Here is a 20,563-nt window from a genome sequence, read left to right as displayed (position 1 = left end):
AAATAATTGCAATTTCTCCTCAGGGGCGCTGTAGTTAGTTGTTTGTTCAGCGGGTTTCACTTCTGATTGCATTGTTATAATTTTTTCTCTAATATCTTGGATTTTATTTGTGAAGTGGTTCATAGATTCATCACTGCTATGCTGATATCCAGAATTATAAGTCACTGATGATTTATTTTTCGTTAATTTAGCCACTGTGCTATATAAAAACCTAGGGTTGTGCTGCTTTTCTTCTATTAGATCTAGACGTTTTTAGGTCTTTCCTATATTTTCGAATACTATCCTTCCATGCTGTACGAAATACCTTTAATTTTGTTTTCTTAAAGATGCGCTCCTTTTTTCAGGCCACTTTCTTTAGAGCCTGAGTGTGTTCATTATACCACGGTGTTGGGCTGCCATTTTTAATCTTCTTTAAGCGCAGAGGAGCAACTGTGTCTAGCATGTCTTAAACTGTGTCTTAAAATTTTCAGTGGTAATGTCAAGATCTTCAACGCTATTACTCATGCTAGGGATTTGAGACAATTCAGGCAGATTTTCGAGAAACGCATCTTTAGTTGAAGTTATTGTTCTACCATATTTGTAACAAGGAGTTTTATTTGCAGCCGTAGGCCAGTGAAGCAAACATAATACCAGACAATGATCCGAAATGTCTTCGCTCTGCTGAAAAATTTTAACATCATCCACATTTATACCGTAAAACAGTATTAAATCTAAAGTATGATTACGAAGGTGAGTGGGTCCTGATACATGTTGACTAATGCCCATGGAGTTAAGAGTGTCTTTGAAAGCCAAAAGCATCTGTATCGTTATCTACATGGATGTTAAAGTCACCAACGACAAGGACTCTATCTGCAGTACTAGATCTGATAAGAACCCACCAAATTCTTTTATAAAATCTGTGTGGTGCCCTGGAGGACTATATACAATAGCCAGAATAAATTTTAAAAATGTTTTATCCTTAGAATTAGGTGTTGAAACATGAAGAACCATGACTTCAAAATAATTGTATTTAGAGTTAGACTTCTGGGAAATGCTAAAAGAGTTATTGTAAAGTGCAGCGACACCTCCCCCTCTGGCTTTTAGACGAGGCTCATGTTTATAATAATAATCTTGGGGGACAGACTCATTTAAAGTAATATAATCATCTGGTTTTAGCCATGTTTCTGTCAAACAGAGCATGTCTATTTATGATCTGTTATCATATCGTTAACAAAAAGTGCTTTATTAGAGAGAGATCTAATATTTTGCAATCCGAGTCGTAACAGTTGATTATCTGTATTTTGTTCATGTGTAATAAACATTTATTAAATTACTTTTAAGAGGTTTACGCATTATTTTATGTTTTCTAATCTCTATTCTATGATGTCTGGGAGAAGGGATTATCATAAATTGTACATTTTGTGTATTCTGCGACGTGAGACGGCAAGCAGACAGTTGGTTAAGCCATTCTCCAAACCTTGTCTATGGGTTCTCGTGTTTAGCAAGGATGGAAAAGTTGCAGTACCTGGAAAAGAGGAAACCTTTCAAAGGAAGAAAAGAGGATGATCAACCTGGGATGGACCATGAAAGGCAATTGATATAAACTATTATTATTATTTCTCTAGTGACTTTTTAATTTTAATTCAGTTTGCAGCTTAACTGTGTTTTCATCTCTTCAAGTTTTTTCTTCCTTTTTTCTGAACATTTTAATCAAATGTGTGCGTTAGTGTGTGCGTGTGTGTGTGTGTATTCATTAAAATCGAATCCGTGTTTCACTCTCATACACATGAACATACATGCACAGATCCCATCTGCTGAGGGTTGGCTCTGAATGGGAGAGCCTCCCCCTGGGGACGTGTCGGCCCTTCTCAATGTGTGCTTAAGCTGGTTTGGCTCGTGCTATCTCACACACTCCCTCTCTCTCTCTCTCTCTCTCCTCGATCTCGTAACATCTCTTTTCTGCCAATTCTATGATCTCGTTCATCTCTCTCTCGTAACCATCCTCTTTCTCTCGTCATCGATCTATCTTTCTCGTTTTGTGATTCCGTCTATCGTGATTCTTATCCGAACACTTCTCTCTCTCTCTCTCTCTCTCTCTCTCTCTCTCTCTCTCTCTCTCTCTCTCTCTCTCTCTCTCTGCCTCCCTCCCTTCTTGATCACTGTCAAAGTGAAAGGTGAAAGGCTTTCAGTAACACCTGAGTACCAGCCCCTCAAGAAAGAAACAATTAAAATTGGGATGTCTTTAATATCTCACTTGTCCTATACAGCAGTGGTAATAAATGGAAATCCAGTTGAGACTTCTTGTTGAAATGTCCTGTGATGCTTCTTCTGAGAAATCTCATGTCTTCTAACATGCATGTCTCCTCTATAGGGTTTGAAATGAGTCAAATAATCTCCAGACTGTGCTTGGATTTGCCATGGTCTGCATAAAAAAGAGATTTTAATATGAACTCAGATATACCTGACTTTCTATGTATACAGCTCACTTGGACACAGTGAGTTACCTCTAATAGCATTATTTCTACTAGCTGCCTCCATCTTTTCGCTCTCCGGGCAACACGAATAACAAATAATCCACAGCTAGTCTCCACAGAGCAGATCTGGCAACCGAAACCAGTTCAGAGAAGTTCTTTTTAAGCAGAGAAAATACAGTCAGATCCCACATCATCAGCGAGGCTGAACTATTTTAAGATGGTGTGAAGAACAGGGTGGTGGAGAGGAAGGGTATAGCTCTCAAACGCAAGAAAAGTGTTGATAAGCGATGAAAAATTTATTTTGTTTGTGCCGCTATGTTTGGAACGGCGGCGTAGCATATGACATTTCTAACCTGCTAACCTTTTCAAACAGAGAGATGTCAGGCATCATTCGCGTGATGTATGTGGTAGAGACAGTGAAGTTATTGTCCTGTGCATGAGGAGAGTAATTTAAAGCATAATTACATGAACAAATGCCTCAGGGCATCGCTGGTTCATAAACATGCTGTGGAAGAACAAGCGGCAGCACATTGATGAGATGAGAAGCCAGCCCCGCATTCCCTGAAAACCTCCTTTGAGGTACATGAAGTAACCTGTAATCTTATGTTGCAAACAGAAATGGTGATAGAGAGGCAAAACTTATAGATTGCAGCTTTAAACAAGAAAATTTGAGTAAACTGTCTGGGTGGTTGCCAGGGCATTGCTGTAGGATTGCTAAGGTGTTCTTAGTGGTTTTCTGTATATTGCTATGCAGTTGAAAAGGTATTCTGAGCGGTTGTGAATGCTGAATGCTTTGATATGTGGTTGTAAGGGTTTTCTGGATGGTCGCCAGGGTGTTTCTATATGGTTGCTAAGGTGTTTTGGGTAGTTTCTGGGGATTTGCAGGGTTACCACTAAGGTGTTCTGAGTAGTTTTTTGCTGTTGGCCTTACAAGGTAGTTTATAAGGCATTGCAAAGCTATTTCTAAGGTGTTCTTGGTATTGCAAGTTTTCTCGGTGCTTGCTTTGAATTTATAGCCCAGTTGTTGGTTTTGTCCATATTTTACCCAACCATGGGTTAGTCACTGTTGACTCATTCTTGTTAAGTCATAAGTGACTGTGGGTTTAGTCAAGAAATTAGACAGATTGCTTGAGCAAACCATAATTCTGTTTCACATTCAGACAGAATCCATCTGATGAAACCTCCCCCTTTGTAATATCTGTCTGAGAGTTGAACGGTATTTGTGTGTGTTGGGAGAGGATCAAGGGAATAATTGTATTTGGACCCTCGCGTCCCATGAGTACTACCGAGGCTTGGTCATTACTTACTCATTTTGGATGCTGATTAGAGTCCCAAGTCCCCTAGAGATGCGGGGGATACCCTGCAACACCTGCTGCCCTGAGCAAAGCAGTAGATCAGAGTCATTTATTACACATACAGCAAAATCTGTGGTTCTTTGTTCTGTTTATATACATTAATGTACTGTATATATACAGTATATACTGTGTATATATATATATATATATATATATATATATACAGTATATGCAGTGCATATAGTTTATAGAGACAATGTGAGTATTTATAATACTATAATAAGTAATGCAATAAAATATCTATAATATAAATAAAAATATAGATCATATAAATAACATAATTAAAATACAGAATATTTCTATACACAATCAGTTGCTGCATTTTAGGTTTTTGAAGCTGATGGATGTCATGTGGGCGGATGTGTCACGGAAGCAATTGGCGTGACGCGTGTCAAGGGTGGGCTGTGGGAAAACACGTTCCGGTCGGCTGGTGACAGCATTGTGTGTCCTGTCACATTAGCACACGGCACAGAGGAAGCCAGCCCAGGTCATTAGAGTGCGATGGCTCATCCGTTCATTTTAACAGAGCACGCCTGCTTAACACCTTCCAGTTAAGACAGCTGGAAGTCAACAATAAATAACCTGTATACCTGAATGGACTCTTAACAAATAATGCGGAATCAAGCTATTAAAAAAATAAATATTTATGTCCATGCCTGAGCTGGAGTCTTATTCTTGTGGTCTTGCGTATGAGCAATGGTGTTAAATTTACTTTGGACTAGATGTACATCAATAAAAAATAAGAACAAAAGTCAATTTTATTTTATTTAAATGTAGACTCGTCCTATATTCTAATACAAAATATTATAAAATTAACTAATTGGAAAAGTAACCTGACTGGAAAACCAACACAGTTTTGAGAACAGCTGAGCTAATGCCACGCTACTCAGCAATGTTGTGTATTTAATAGCATAATAGTTGACTGATGTGAATGGCGTGGCCTTAAATATTTTGCAAATGTGATCTAAACCACTAACCCACGTGATTTGGAATCGGACACTTTTTCTTTGAAATGTGAGGCTTGCGTTATTACTTTAGAGACTAATGTAGATACACTGGGCTTTGACTACAATAGCTATACAAATGAATCAGATGTCATCACAGTGCAAACAGTTAGTCCTGAACATCGCGTGCCGGCTGCACAAAGCCTTGATCTGGTTCTCAGTTTATGGTCTCAGATGAGACACGATGATCTGTTTCAAACATGCACATGGAGAATATTTCTTAAACCTTTGGTCAACACTATCCTTACCATTAGAAATGATTCACCAACATTTACAAACTTACACTGAATGCTGAAATGAATGTTCCAATAAAGTCTGCATTTTCTTTCAAACATATTTTAGATCAGGGTCTGATCTGGCTTTTGGAGGGTCTTGATTTCAACTCCATGCTCTCATGTCTGAGAAAGCAGTGTGGTCAACAGTCTGTTGTAACAGTGTTAAAGTGTATTGATTAGAGATTCATTACCATTTTATCTTCTAGTGGTAATTTGTCCACTGCACAAAGTCATTTAACCCATTTAACTGTTCTACTAATGTAATGAGTCAAATGTATTGACTCGGACCACATATTAAGGTGCCTGCAGATCAGAGAAAGCTCTGAGGAGTCTTTGATGAATGAAGAAAATGGCTTTTGATTGTTTAAAGAAGCCAAGTCATTTCGAAATCAAGTGGTCCACTTCTTTGAGATTTTCACCTTCTCCTCTATAATATCACCATTTAAAGAAAGAAAGAAAGAAAGAAAGAAAGAAAGAAAGAAAGAAAGAAAGAAAGAAAGAAAGAAAGAAAGAAAGAAAGAAAGAAAGAAAGAAAGAAAGAAAGAAAGAAAGAAAGAAAGAAAGAAAGAAAGAAAGAAAGAAAGAAAGAAAGAAAGAAAGATTTCAAAGTGTCAAGCTTTAAAAGGGAAATCACAAGCAAAGCCAAAAACATTATAAAGAGAACTGGATGTTCCCAGAAGAAAGACGTTTCAGGAATGTCCACAAGAGACAACAGACACGATTTGAAATCAATGCCCAAGATATTTTTAATGACTATATCATGCAAAAATAAACATCACGCTCTATAAGGAACATCAACTCTTATCTTTTCAATACCAGAAAATTGTCCTGTCTCACACCTGTCTCAAAAATGAAAGTTAAGACACAATAATGTCTTGATTTGAATAATTGTATATAAAATGACAATAAGCAATTCATACAGTATAACACTTTTTTGACATCAACAAATCGCTCTGTTTGACACAACAATAGAATATAACAATCACTTGTGCACTTCAGTCTCAGGCAAGAGGCCATGAAAAGACCTTTAGGTTTGTGATGTTCATCACACAATACACAAATTTAAAAAACATCTAGACATCTAGGTGAGTTTCGAAACGTAAAGCATGGCTCAGATTCCAACATTTGACAATGTCCATGAATCTTCAACCATGAACAACAAACATAACAACTTTAAGCTGATTGTGATGTTTCAATAAGAATTCCCCGTCCATTAAAATGACTCTGTAAACCGCTAGACACAATTCATGTGTAGATTTAGATAAATATATCAAAATGCATGATGTAACCAATAAATTATTGCAGTATGTGTTCTTAATAAATGTGTTTTCATTTTAGTGCTGTTAAACTGAAAACAACATTAGTTGTGTCAGGAATAGATCAGTATCACTGCGAATCCTGCATAAAAATATTCAGGTCATATTTCCCATCCTAAAATCATAATAATCCAAAAACCCTAACACTTTTTTACATAATGATATTTATTATTGTAAGCTTTGTTATTTAGTTATTTGCAGTAACATTTAACCCAGACAGGTTTTTATGATATTCACATATTAAAGCTTACTAACTTTTTTTTGCTTTGCATGGCAACAGTTAAATACATTGCTGTGATCAGCAAATCCCCACATAGGATTTTTTTGACCTTACATATGAAATGCCACCTTTTGACATCACAATATATCTTGCAGATGGACAGCTTCACTTTTATAACAGTTTCTATGATACAGTAAATATGGCCCGATAAGAACAGTAAGCACAGATATCACTAACCCAGCGGCACAGTCTCACAGAAACAGTAAATCCATGTAAAACACATACTAAAGATATTTTTTTCCTACTAACGTGTCAGTGCATCAAAGTATATCAGAAAATATCTAGAATGAAATTTTTTTTAATGAAGACCAGCTTAATACCACTGAAAATACAAGACTGTATAGCCAAGCAATGACGTTTCACACATTTGAATGGTTTGATGGTTAGCTGAACTAAATATGTTTTGTGTTTTGTGCCACGATTTATTCAAGATTTGAACAAGATTGTTCTCAAGTGTACTTTTAGGACATTTAAAGGTTCTTCAATACATTTTACTTTATGCACGTTAATACACATATTCAGTGATTATACGCTTTGTAAGATTGTGCTAGATTCTTTCTTGTTTAATGTCTATTTTGCTCTATCTTCTACATCTAAATCCCAAATAAAGGGACCAGTTTATAATGTGTAATATAGTACACGTACATAATGATAACCAGCAGTCTTTGTAGTTTTGAGGTTATACTATATAAAATAGTTAAAAAACCCAAAATTTTGCATATTTTCCAAGGGCTCTGTAAACCAGAGGAGAAAAAAATCGTCCACGTGAAACGGTTGTTTCTTTTGAACAAAACTACGGATTAACCTACTCTAATCTGCTTCAGATCTATTAAACTCAACAACTACTCATCTACTAAAGCACACAGTGGACGACACCTAACTGAACCAAAAACCTGTGCTTTGAGTTAAGATATGTCTGTGCTATTACAGTAAATATTGTCTGTTAATTAAATGCTGTAGTAATATCTGAACATAAATATTTTTGTTTAAATAAACATCTACCTACTCAAGTCTTTAAATTGATTTAGTCATATATATTTCTTCTATATTCCTATAATATGACTTTATAATCAGTATTTTCTAATGATAAATTTGCTCTCTGAATACATTATGTACTTTCTCGTGTATTCTCCCTCCCCAAAAATGTTTTCTAAATTGGTTTGGACTAAGACTCTCTGATTGAATTATCTACGAGTACCCGTCTCTTCTATACGCCTGTCCCGCTTCCTCTTGGACATATTCCTCAGTTTTCTCCCAGCCTTTGGCCCATCCCCCGTTCAGCTGCGTCGTGGCCCCATATGTTTTGGCGGGGCCCCCAAGACCGCTCTGGGCCCCGAATGGAGCATGGCTCAGTGTGATGTCACCAGTCTCCTCCGCTAACTCGTCTTCATCGATAAAGCCACACTTCTCCTCGCTGGTCTCCTCCGGATCTGCCCACGGCTGCTTCTCGCCTGAAGCGAAGATCCCATAGAACACGACTCCCCCGTAATGCACCAGCGCGGCGATCAGGAAGACGTTCTGCCACTCTTCTCGTGACTGATGGCCAAAATGGAAAACTTGAGAATACAGTCTTTGATCTTTTCTAGTCTAGCAAACAACAGTGGACAAATATTGAGCATTCGATTGTCTTAGTGGCTATACTACGAATCAAATACCAGTGCGCTGCTTAGCGCATTCTGCCTAGATGTTGTATTAGCTGTATACTTTCTATGTAATAGTATGTTAAAAAGTATGCACTATGCATCAATAAATGTTTCTAAGAGTAGTATGCAACACGGCTATCACATCACATTGTGAACATCCATGTACCATCTTGGAAACAAAGATGGACGACCATTATGCTCCACTTCACATGCTGGAGCGCAGTATACCCATGCATAAAGAAAATTAGCATAGCGTTTACAGTGTACAGCATAGAAATTGTATGAGTGGTATGGTTGTATGTTATTTGAAACATAGCCAGTGTCAACAACACTTGCTAATAAACACACTTGCTAATAAAAATGAGGATAAATTCATGTCAGCTCACCTTGTTTTTCGTCATGGCGCCAACAATGAGAGGGCAGACCATACCAGAGAGTGTGCCCACCCCGTTAGAAATACCCATCAGTATGCTGGCATACCTTGGCGCAATGTCTAGGTGGTTGACATTGAATCCTGAAAGAAAAAAGAAAACATTTTTTACACACTACACCCTGTAGTTTGTCTACTGCAGATAAAAACCTCATTGCTTGGTCATGTTACATGCATGCATTGTTGTAACATTGTACATATTTAATCTGTATTCTTGCATTACTGTGGTGGTTATCAAACTTACTGTAGTACTCAGGTGCAGGACTATGCTTGGTAATGCATACAAACATGTTTCTAGGTTGACATATTCTCACATACTATGTTTTTTAACACTCACCTGAAATAGCAAAGCCGCTAAATCCAACTGCTAGCACCAGAAATGAGATGGCCACACCTTTACTGTGAGAGAAACCCACCACCAACAGAAGAGTGGCCTCCATTCCAAACCCTACAAACAAAATGTTGAAAAAAAAGCATTTTCAATTCAATAAAAAGGAATTGTGTGAGTTAAAAACAATTAAAAACAATCACTATCTCACCTCCACAGTTCATCATTTTCCTGACGTTGGTGGTGGACATGATATTTTTACTGCGCAGGAAGTCAGCAAGCTGACCGCCGATCGGCACTATGATGGTCATGACAAGATGGGGCAGAGCAGAGACCATTCCGACCTGACCGCACACAAACACAAATCACAACCAGATCTTACAATAAGAAGTACTTCACCATCCAAGGTTTTCCCAGAGAAGTTGCTCGTCAAAAAATGGTAATTCTGGTGTTATTTATTCAACCCTATTGAATATACAGTTATTTTCCCATGTCTTATGACCAAATCCATCACTTTAGGCTATATATAGTTAATATATGAACACTGTAGCAGGTGGGGAACATTGTATGGGAAGAATAGCTTCAATTTAGTTTGAAACACTCAAAAATATCAGAGGATCTACAAAAAAAAATGATAAGTAAAAAGTTGCCATTGACTACTTCATTGTGATATATTTTTTGGAGATTAACCGAAGATCTGAAGGGTCTTCTCAAAAATTCACACAAAAAATCACACAAGCTCGGAAAGACATAAAGGTGACAACATATTGACAATTTGCACCAATGTCTGGAAACACAGGCTATTTTTAAAGCAAGCATTGCAAACCACTTACATCTATTAATGGGCATCATACATACAAAAATATGTATCTTAGAACAAGTTAAAAAATTCAGAGTATGTCCGATAAATCCCGATAATCCCAAAACACCTTCCAACTAAAATCTCTCCTGCTGCATGCATGAGACAGTTATGAGCAGCAGTATCAAAGCATTGGTTCAATTACACCTGTCAGACCTGCAGGATTTATTACTCTTTTTGCTTAGAGGCCAAAGATCAATAACAATGTCAGGCTTTATTTATGTACACCGGTATGAGCAGACATTTCTGAATGTCCAACATGAGAAACACAATCCAATATGGGCGACTCAATCCATAGTGACAGCAGTGAATGAGAGGTCAAATATAAAACAGAGTAATGATTCAAAGTGAAGCCTGTCCAGAAAATTGTGCATGAGACTTTACAAAAGAAAAATATACTGTACATGTTGTTCTGGGTAGGTTTAGGGTCAAAAGTGTAATTATATGCAGATGTTTTACATGTAAATTACAATGTAAAAACACATATATGTATATATATATACAATAGTTGTTCTCTAACCTTACTGATTTCAAAGCCAAACACTTCCTCAAAGTACGCCGGTTGACTGATGAGCAGCAGGTAGAAGGTCCAGCTTCTGCAGAAATTGGCCACAATGATTGCATAGACCGGCATAGAGGAAAAGAACTTCCTCCAGGGTGTCTTGAATTTCTGTAAAAAAAAACGTTACACATTGTTTGAGTGTGGTATATGAAATGGACATTTTTGACCAACAAACAGAACACTCAAAACAGAGCTCATCTCCCAGAGATTTGTTGGTCATTAACAATCAGCCCATTACTGGAAGTAGTCGGGACGTAAGGAATACTGTTTCCTTGGTCAAAGCCTCCAATGGTTTCGATTGAGGCGACTATTTATACAGCCATTTATGAACAATTTAATTCAAATCACACATTTACAGTTAACTTTGATGAACTCACTGTCTAACGGAATCTCCGACATAAATATAAAAAAAGAACCACTGTCTGGACATCTGGGATTTCGTTATTGAGACGAAAGTTAGGGATGGTGTTTTTTGATATTTTACAGCAAGCCATTAGTGTATATTATCATTTTTTGATGCTTGTCTATGGCATCTGATAGAGTCCAGAAGCAGTGGTGCGTGACGTCAGACTTAAAAAGCAGATTTACAAGCAGAAACTACATTGGAGAACGTACCTCAGCCGCCCCAAGCAGATTGGCACTTTCTCCAATACTCTCCTCTATGTAGGTTCTCTCTTCATCTGTAATGGTGGGGTGATCTGCTGGGCTCTCGTAGGACACAAGAATCCAAAACATGTACCAGACCATCCCAAAACTCCCTGTAACCCACCAGAGAGTCAAAGAATAATTCAACCCAACCTAGACGTCTAAGCACTGAGAAGAAAAGTCAAAGGATTGATTGTAAGAATTGGCCATGGATGTTCTTTAAAATGTCTTTGTAGAAGAAAGTCACATACATTAGGTTGATTGAATGATGACTGAATGTTTATCATCATCCAACATCAGATACATATGTTCTACTATACATAAACATGTAATGAGTCCACAGTCAAGATTATAATCCCACCATATAAATAGAAGACAGAAGACCAGCCTGAGTACTGCACTAATATTCCAGCCAGTGGCATAGCGATCACAGCGCCAGCATATGAACCTGAAACATGACGTTTTCAAAGGTTTTATAGATGCTATCATGATCATTCTGATATGTGTATGTAGACTATCACTGGGTGAAATGTATTTACCACAAAAAGAGGTGGTTGCTAAGCGACTTCTCTCCATGGGTGGAGCCCACTTGCTCCAAATCCCATGGCATGCTGGGTAGGTCACACCCTGAACACAGAGAGACATGAAAAACTCTTTGTAACCCAAATGTTGTACAATTACTATTTTTTAAATGCTATTAAATATGTTCTTATTAAATTACTTTGATTCATTTTATAAATGTCATTCATAATTAATCATGCAATTGTTTTTGCTGGAGAATACCACAATGCTGTTTAAGGAAAGAAAGCATACAAAATAGCTTTCATGGGGGTCATGAACACAGACAAAAAGCGACCCGAGTGCTTTAAACAAATGAACACTAACACATACAATTGCTTTTCAAGTAAGGATTAATGATCCATGCAAAGTCGAGCAAACCAAATCTGATTCACCCACAAACACACTAATGTCGCCCATTAAATCTTCATTAGCAGCTAATTGTCACACAATCGGTCCCTTATAGACACAAATTGCACGATGCTGCAAAGGACAGCATATCTAATGTCAATAAACACAACACAGGCTGCTTTGGTTACAATAAAACCTCAAATGGGCTTTGATTCATCTACAGTAAACACTCATAGGAAACTAAACAATCGCACCGAATAGCAGACGACCATCACACAGGTAAAGGCAGACAGCTGCTATGTTATTTCAGTGTTCATCCTTTGAGTGTTGTTTGAGTATGAGATGATGTCAGGAGGGAAGCTTTTCATCGGCATGTTTATTCTCTGGATCTGTCAGTGCAGGGTTCTAAGGGAGCTGGTTTAACAGAGCCTGTCTGTCTGTTTGCCTGTTTTACAGTAGGATTGGAAACCTGAACCTGTCACCCACCCAGCATCCTAATGCTTAAATCTAATTGTAATGTGGATTTATAAGCATATGAATGCATTTTGAAAATGATATAAACATGCAAATTCGGGTTAGGATAAAATAAAAAAGTTTGTTCCGAATAAATGACGTACTGTATGTCCCCACAATGTATAAGTCCATGAACAATGCATTATATTTTGTACTTTTCTAGTCCATGAAGCTAAAATTATTATGCAGTTTTGAAAGGACAGAGTAATGACAGATATCATTCATTTTTGGTTAAAACAGTCTTCAAAGGAAAGAAGTCGTACCTCGACAAGACCCTGCAGTATCCTCACAAAGATGACGCAGCCGTAGTGCACGCGCGCAGCAGATGGGATGAACATGTTGAGCATTGATGTGAGCAGAATGGCAAGACCAAACACCCTCGAATTAAAATAAAGACAAACCTCATTTACTTACGAATACCATCTCTCTTTAAAATAGAAAAAAATACATTGCGGCCTATTTTCCACAAATCATAGTGGGAAAACACGCTTTTACTTATTTCGTTTTATGTTTTATTTCACGTGGTGTGTCATCATTAACATGAACTTTCTAACATCAATCTAATTGTCTTAAAATTAAAGTAATTACCATAACATGTGTTCGATATTTCTCTGATTTTCGGGAATGTGTAACACATTCTTTTATCTTACAGACAAAACGTTTGTATAGGCTACTCAACGGCAAAATAAAATGTTTTTGAAGGCCATATCTTATATCACGTGTGTGCTTTATTTGGTTGCCATGAACCCTGAATACAGAAGAGCAGACATGCTTTCCTCTGGAGACCTCATTAACGCGCAGACTGCACGTGTTTCACACATTCTTTTTTTGTATGCTCCTTTGTTAACTATATTTTTTAAGGTTGCCTTAGCAATATGTTAAGAAAAATAGTAGATGGATAGAACAATTTATGGTTATCATGTTATTATAGAGTGTAAAAAGTGAGAAATACCCCATAAATATTTAAAATAAATAAAAATGTATTATTAGGATATTTGTTAGTATAAATAAATAAAGAAAGAAAGAAAGAAATAAAGAAATCAACATTTTGTTTTATTGCGTAATGTAAATTACCTGTTGGCCGCCAGCCGTGAGGATATATATCCTCCTGGGATCTGTGTCACTATATAACCCCAGAAAAACGATCCGTGGATCATTCCCACCGTCTCAGGGTCCCAGTTAAATTTAGCTTTCTTAGAAAATACGCATACAAGAACACATATATTAGCTATCTTCATTTAAACATCAAAAGCATGTGAATGAACGCATTTTTATTTCTAGTTTAAACATTTGAATCGTTTAAATCATGAACTAAAGGAATCAGATCGTGATGTTGATGATGCGACTGAGGGAGGGGCATTCACATGAAGAGGAGGGGTTTCTGCAGGTAATCTGCCCCTCGCTCACCTCTTTGACTATGATCTTGCCACCAATGTGAATGGTGCGGTTGTTGACCATATCCACGATAGCGACTCCGAGGTTACAGCGGATGCCGAATGAGATGCAGAAGCCGAGGCCGCTCATGATGGCGATGATGTACCGGCGCGGGAGACCGAAGCACGTGCAGTCGCACAGCGGCGCTTTCTTCTCCGTTATCTGTGTGGGCCGCCCATCTTCCGTCAGCTCGATAACATCACCCGTCTTCTGCTTTCTTTCCATCACCCTTTGAAAATTACCGTTCCATTTTGTAACGTGTATGGTTATGAAAATCAAAAGTTAGAAGAATATAGAGAGAGAGAGAGAGAGAGAGAGAGAGAGAGAGAGAGAGAGAGAGAGAGAGAGAGAGAGAGAGAGAGAGAGAGAGAGAGAGAGAACAAACAAGTTTTATTAGGCTGGCACATAATAGGCTTTGTTACCAAATAGCCTACAATTTGCTTTTTGAAATTAGACGTGGGATTTGTTTGCTTGATTAAAACTGTATACATGCTTTATTTGTCTCTTTGTGTAGATCTTTTTTTTTAAAAACTGATTATTTTCTCAATAATATAACCGAAAGCGCTGGTTGAGTTTCTGTCCAGCATCAGCATCTCCCGTTATCTCTGTTCTGAACTGTCTGATCACGACTTTGAAAACTGACTTATTTGCACCGCATTGCAGCATTTATGTCTCTTACATCCTCGTCGACGTATTTAGGCTATAAAAGATAACGCAGACATGGACATATCTCGATAGAGTACAAGCTATAACATTTTTTTTTCTATTTTGTGTTTATTGAAGACTAATATTAACAAGTAAATAATATAAATAAAATTGAAATGCATGCTTTATTGCGTTTATTTCTTTACACGTTGTGAGAAATAGATGGCCTGCTGCGTATATCACATGACATTTATTTTTTTATTTTTTTACTGTGATGTTAAACATCCACTCCTCTATAGGTGCTTCACAATCTTTGACGCAAAATGTAATATGTAGCTAATAGGAATGCATGTATAACACATGATCTGCATGTAAATGTATTGTTTTCATACAACGCAAAGAATGTAAAAGAATTACCTAATTATTTCAAATAAGACTGAACGAAAAAAGCTGTGAAAATAAATGTGTCAGTATATGTGCGTCAGTAAATTGTAACTTGTAAATATAGCCTTGTGAGATATATAGCCTAAATGTTTTTTTTTTCATTTGATTCAGGGCAGACAATAAAAAATAAAAAAAATATTATTTTTATTCTATATTATTATTATTAAATTATAGCGATATATTTTCAGCTTGTGGTGTCACGACTTTCTTTTCATGAATTATTAATTTACCGCTGTGGGCAGAGGATGAATCCTCGGAGGAATTCTTTCATCTCCAGATCTACACATAATCACATCACGATCTTTACGACACACATTTATTTCTTATGTACATTATACTAACGAAAAATTCTTTAAAAGATGCAAAGACACCACCACAATTATGATTTTTTATGAATCATGGGTTATATACGAGAAAACCATAATGTGGATTTCATGAAACCATTATATTAAACATTTACATCGAAATATTGGAAGAAACTATCAAATATCGATTTAAATAGCGCAAAATTTGAAATTTTTATCAATCGGGATTTTGTAAATGGAACTGACGGATACCTGTGCATGTGTCCAAGGGTTTTCCCCGCCAGATTCCTCAGTCTCTCCTTACCGGGGGCCAAAACTCGATCCTTCATCGTTTCCATCTCCAAAGATGATATTCCACTTGATAATAATAATAATAATATTTAATTTGAAATGGCTATAAGGTGTTTCATCATATTCCTTAAGTATGGAGACCCGGGCGGTGTTTCTTTGACCAAATAAAAAACGGTGTTTCGCTTTTAATCCTTAATGTTCGACCTTTAAAAGCCCCCAAAATTCCGTCAAATAAAATCTTGTTTTCCAGTCACTGAAATATCCTGTAAATATCCTTTTCCTTCGACCTCTGGAATTCCTCCCTTTTCCATTTTGTCGGAATAATTTTACCAATAAACGGGACGAGGAAAAGGCACTTCCTTAAAATTCATCTATTTAAAAGGCCGGAAAACAAGAAAATAGGCAGGTAATGCAAAGAAAGAGACGGTGGAAAGAAATTTGGAGAGGTGGAAGCCTACGCTAGATGCCGGAGATCTTTCAGTACCGTGGACAGGGAACGCGCGCGTCAGTCCAGCTGTTCCGTGAACCCGCACACAGTGAGGGAGCTGCGCGTTCCACACCTGCGCGCTCCCATCAATCACTCATGAACTGCTAAAAGGACATGCATTGATAGCTATCAGCAAACAAAGATCCATTGGCAAAAATATGTGGCAGTTAAATACGTTTCCCATATAATTTTCATTTAATGACTTTATGACGTGGGCTAGGCTTCAAACAACTTTCATTTAAACAATCGTTTACGACCTCTTCGGCTCAATGAAACAATAGATACAATAGTTCTATAAATACAATATGAACTGTTTGATTAAGTTGCTTTTCGATTCAGTTAAAGATAGTTCATTACATGACCACGCTAAACAATTGCCTCAATCTGACCACGTGTGGGCGCTCTAGGACAGAAAAACACAAGCCCTGAATAGATCGCATTTAAAATTGTTCATATGTGATTGTTTTATTATTATTTCTACGTGCGTTTTCCCAGAACGTTTTCACAAATGTATCCGCTTTCAGTGTCAATTAAGGCATATGGGCTATGCTAATGTGGTGATAATACGTTAAAACCTTTTCACCTGGACTCAAGGTTAAGAGCCCTGGAAATGATGCCAGCGATGTTGTTGGAAAATTTCGGAGGTAGAATTCTCCGTTTTGGAAGGCGACACGGATGGTGAGCGGAGGAACTGGAGGCAGATGAAGGAAATTAAAAATATTTAACTTGACATGTTTCTCAAAAATCACTGTTACCACAAACCACAAAAAACCGCATTTTAAAGGTTAACAATAATTGAAAATAATTATAATAAAAAATAAAGCGTAAGAGTCAATAAATGGAACTTTCATTTTTTATTGATCTCAGGGTTGGGGTAGGGTTTACCATGGATTGTCTGATTGTTATGACAAGGTGTAAGGAATTTAATCTGATAGGTGCAAGCATATAAATATGGTGACACTTGCGCATGTACAACATGATGGATGCGCTGGCACTAGAGGATTATGCAAATGAAAGTCTTAGGATGGAGGGAAAGAGTGGTCGGGGACCATGGAGATCCAACGATGATGACTGATAAGCCGATTCAAGTTCATAGAGCCATGCTCTTGGATCTGTGTGCTGAACTGGGCCCAACATTACAAAGGACAATCACGGAAACGCGCCATCCCGGTACCAACCCAAGTCCTTTCAGTTTTAGGTTTTCTGGCAACCGGGAGTTACCAGCGGGAATTATCATGGTGTATTTTTCTTTCCCGCGCAAAGCCTATTCTGGAATTGTATAACACTATTAATTTGTCGTAGGTCTGGGATTTCACAGCCGTCGCTGAGCTCCTTAATGCCTGCTGTTTTAAACGGGATAAATAAAATGATGAGTCGATACATAAAGTTTCCATACACTGCTGGAGAACAGGCCAACACCAAAAGGCAATTTGCAACAATGTCCGCGTTTTCCAAATGTAATCGGAGTAATTGACTCATATTGCTATAAGGGCTCCACATGAAAACGAATTCATTTACGTGAATCGAAAGCATGTGCATTCTTTAAATGTGCAAGTTATATGTGAGCCCAACATGATTCTGACAAATGTTATGGCACGATGGCCTGGTTCAACACATGACTCATTTATTTTAGCGCACAGCAGTGTTGGGAATAGACTTGCTGACGCGATGGCTGGCTTCTTGGTAAATTAAAACTATAATGGTCTGTTTTCAAAGTTTGAGATTACTGTACAATTATTCTGTCATACTGTTAACAGGTGACAGTGGTTACCCCCTCAGACTTTGGCTCCTAACTCCATTCCAAAACCCTCAGAGTGCGCTACAATGATGCCCTCGGTCGTGCGCGATCTGTAGTTAACAGAGCACTGGCCTCTTCAAGTGGAGATGGCAATGTTTCGGGCGGCAGATTTTTATATGAACCCAAGAAAGTCTCCCAGATCATCATGGCCAGGGCTGGACTGAGACGTTAATTTGGCCCTGGCATTTTTGACCAGCTGCGGCCCTCCACCATTTTTGTCGACGGGGAGGGGGTAGTTGGGGGGGGTGCGAGTGGTATGTTGTGCTGCTGTCATTGCCTTTCCTGCATACATGTGCGATTCGCAATTGCGTTGCGTTCGCGTTCCGATTCGCGCTTCTAATCCGTCCGTCTCTCTGGCCACTGCATCCATTTCGGCCCAAAAAGTACATCGGCCCACCGGGAAAATGCCCGGTATGCCCGATGGCCAATCCAGCCCTGATCATGGCATGCTCCATTCTACACAACATGGCTCTGGGCTCCCTCTTCCTCCCGAACTCCCTTATCATGACCCTGACCCAGAGCCCCCTCCACAACATGAACGGCGTCATCAGGGAGCAAAGCTCCGCGAGGAAGTGACGCGGCATTTGTGAAGAGACAACAATGCAAATGTTCATTTTTTAACAACATCTTTAAATGTAGATGTCACAAAACAAAACCCTTATTTTCTTAAACTCATCTGCAATGACACTAATTGCATCGATTGTGTGGATGAGTTTGTTTTAGTTCCGCGTTGTGTAAATAAGATTTAGACCATTGAAGCCCAAATATCAATAATACAATAAAAACAATTAAAATTTTGCCCAGTATAAATTGCAGTTGACAAGGTCGTGTGATCCACACAATTCACATTAACTTTTTTTTTACCTTTTTAACTAAAAAGTTTGTTCAACTTATGTAGGCCTACCTACTTTATGATGCATAGGCATAATGTAAGTGAATTTAATAGAATTTTATTTCATAGAAATTTAAAATAGAAATTTAAATGGGCCTAAATTAAAGTGCACTGCATTCCATAAGTTTATCACTTAAAACTAGGGATGTAACAATCAAAATCTCAATGTACGAAAATACCTCGTCATAAAGTCCACAGTATGTTTATTGCAATATTTAACATGACAAACGATGACTTGGAAACGTGCCATAAGCATCCACTTTTCTTTACCCTCTAATCATAACTGCTGCTCAGAAGTATGAGTTATTATGAGATGGGTCAATTGACCTAAAAATCCTTTTTATAAAATAAAAAATTGCACCAGATGGACCTTGAGAAAACTAACATCTATTATTTTTTCTAACATTCTCTATGTTAGGCCCAGAAGATCTATGGTTTCATACAGTCATGTGACCACAATAATATTGAGAACATGTTGCTATTGCCATAACACGATATCGAATATCACTGCATTAAAATAGCATATGTAAAAGTTTTTTCATGTGACAGTAATTTCTTCATGCCTTAAAATGACTTGAATGACACTCTTCACCTAAATGTATGTAAATGTAGGCAGATTCGTAGATATGCAAATTAGTCTCCGCCTCCATTCAATTGCGTGAGCTGGGACCGTTGGTTAGATATACTGTAGATGTAGACATAGTTGCCTCATTCGAAGTGTGAACAGAGTGTGCTGGTGTTTCAGAATCAGAGCTGAAACAGTAGCGATCGTTTCAGTGCCGAGTCTTTGCTTCATCCTTACATATCTATGCCTCAAATCTGTTAACGTCATTGTTTGATTACATCCCCAGTAGTATATATGCGGGTCATAGTGTCAAAATGATTGACAGGTATGATTGATGGGGTCATTGACCTTTGCGGAGGGGGGGTTGGGGGTGTTGAATTACTTCCGGACCACCCACGTTGCGAGGGGGCCTCCCCCTTTGCGTTAACCTTTGACCGTATCCGCCCCCTTAGTGTGGTACCGCCCACGTCGCGGTGAACTTTTGCCCTTTGGCAGTATCTGTCCACGTTGTGAGTGATTGTCCACGTCTCAAGTTGAACTTTTGTCCCGTATGTTTACCGAACATTTTTCTCCCTTTTCCGGCGATCATGTTTGGACATGTTTTTGGACATGTTTTTATGAGGTTGACACGTATCTTATGCGTGAATAAATAAAGCAACGAGTGATTAAATAAAGAAATGATTAATTAAATACATGAATAAAGCAACGAATAAGTAAATAAAGCGGCAAATAAATAAATAAAGAATTGGTTATATAAGTGATTAAATAAATAATGAATAAGTAAATACATGAATAAAGCAACGAATAAGTAAGTAAATAAACGAATGAATAAGTAACGCATTCAATATATATATATATATATATATAGTAGATGTGATAAAGCTGTGGTAAAACTTACGTTGGAATAAAGACCGCATTCCTGACATTATACAGAGAAACCTCTTGTTTCAGACAGCTCTGTCCCCACATGACAGCTGTAAATCACATGAAGCAATGCATGACGAATCGAGCTGTGGGGCTCCTGTGTGTTGCTAGAGTGTCCAATGCAATCTATATAGGGTTAATGACAAACTATAATCTCGCTATATCTCTAACTAATCAGAAAACAACTTTCCACTAGCATTCTAAAC

The 20,563-nt window shown here is 37.8% G+C and overlaps 1 protein-coding gene across 1 annotated transcript; it reads right to left on the bottom strand.

The window, feature by feature from the left end:
- Positions 1-5,794: 5,794 nt before the first annotated feature.
- Positions 5,795-16,240, bottom strand: slc17a6a (solute carrier family 17 member 6a). Its single transcript, XM_057327064.1, has 12 exons — positions 15,653-16,240; positions 13,980-14,235; positions 13,647-13,765; positions 12,836-12,950; positions 11,690-11,777; positions 11,512-11,598; positions 11,121-11,263; positions 10,464-10,613; positions 9,296-9,428; positions 9,094-9,204; positions 8,713-8,840; positions 5,795-8,219 (listed from the first exon to the last, which is right to left on the bottom strand). Exons 1-12 carry the CDS (start codon positions 15,736-15,738, stop codon positions 7,872-7,874), a joined length of 1,764 nt encoding a protein of 587 aa, XP_057183047.1. The 5' UTR covers positions 15,739-16,240; the 3' UTR covers positions 5,795-7,871.
- Positions 16,241-20,563: the final 4,323 nt, after the last annotated feature.

This window comes from Triplophysa rosa, unplaced genomic scaffold, assembly GCF_024868665.1.
Source record: "Triplophysa rosa unplaced genomic scaffold, Trosa_1v2 scaffold16_ERROPOS6745844, whole genome shotgun sequence".
In the NCBI taxonomy this organism is placed as follows: domain Eukaryota; kingdom Metazoa; phylum Chordata; class Actinopteri; order Cypriniformes; family Nemacheilidae; genus Triplophysa; species Triplophysa rosa.
Note: the sequence above shows the minus strand (reverse complement) of the source record. Positions and strands in the feature narration are given on the sequence as shown.

Coding starts and splice junctions, on each gene's coding strand:
- slc17a6a (XM_057327064.1), bottom strand. CDS start 15,738: ATGGAAACGATGAAGGATCGAGTTTTGGCCCCCGGTAAGGAGAGACTG. Junction 14,236..15,652: donor ACCCTTGGACACATGCACAG/GTATCCGTCAGT, acceptor TAATTTTCAAAG/GGTGATGGAAAGAAAGCAGA. Junction 13,766..13,979: donor GCAAGATCATAGTCAAAGAG/GTGAGCGAGGGG, acceptor GTATTTTCTAAG/AAAGCTAAATTTAACTGGGA.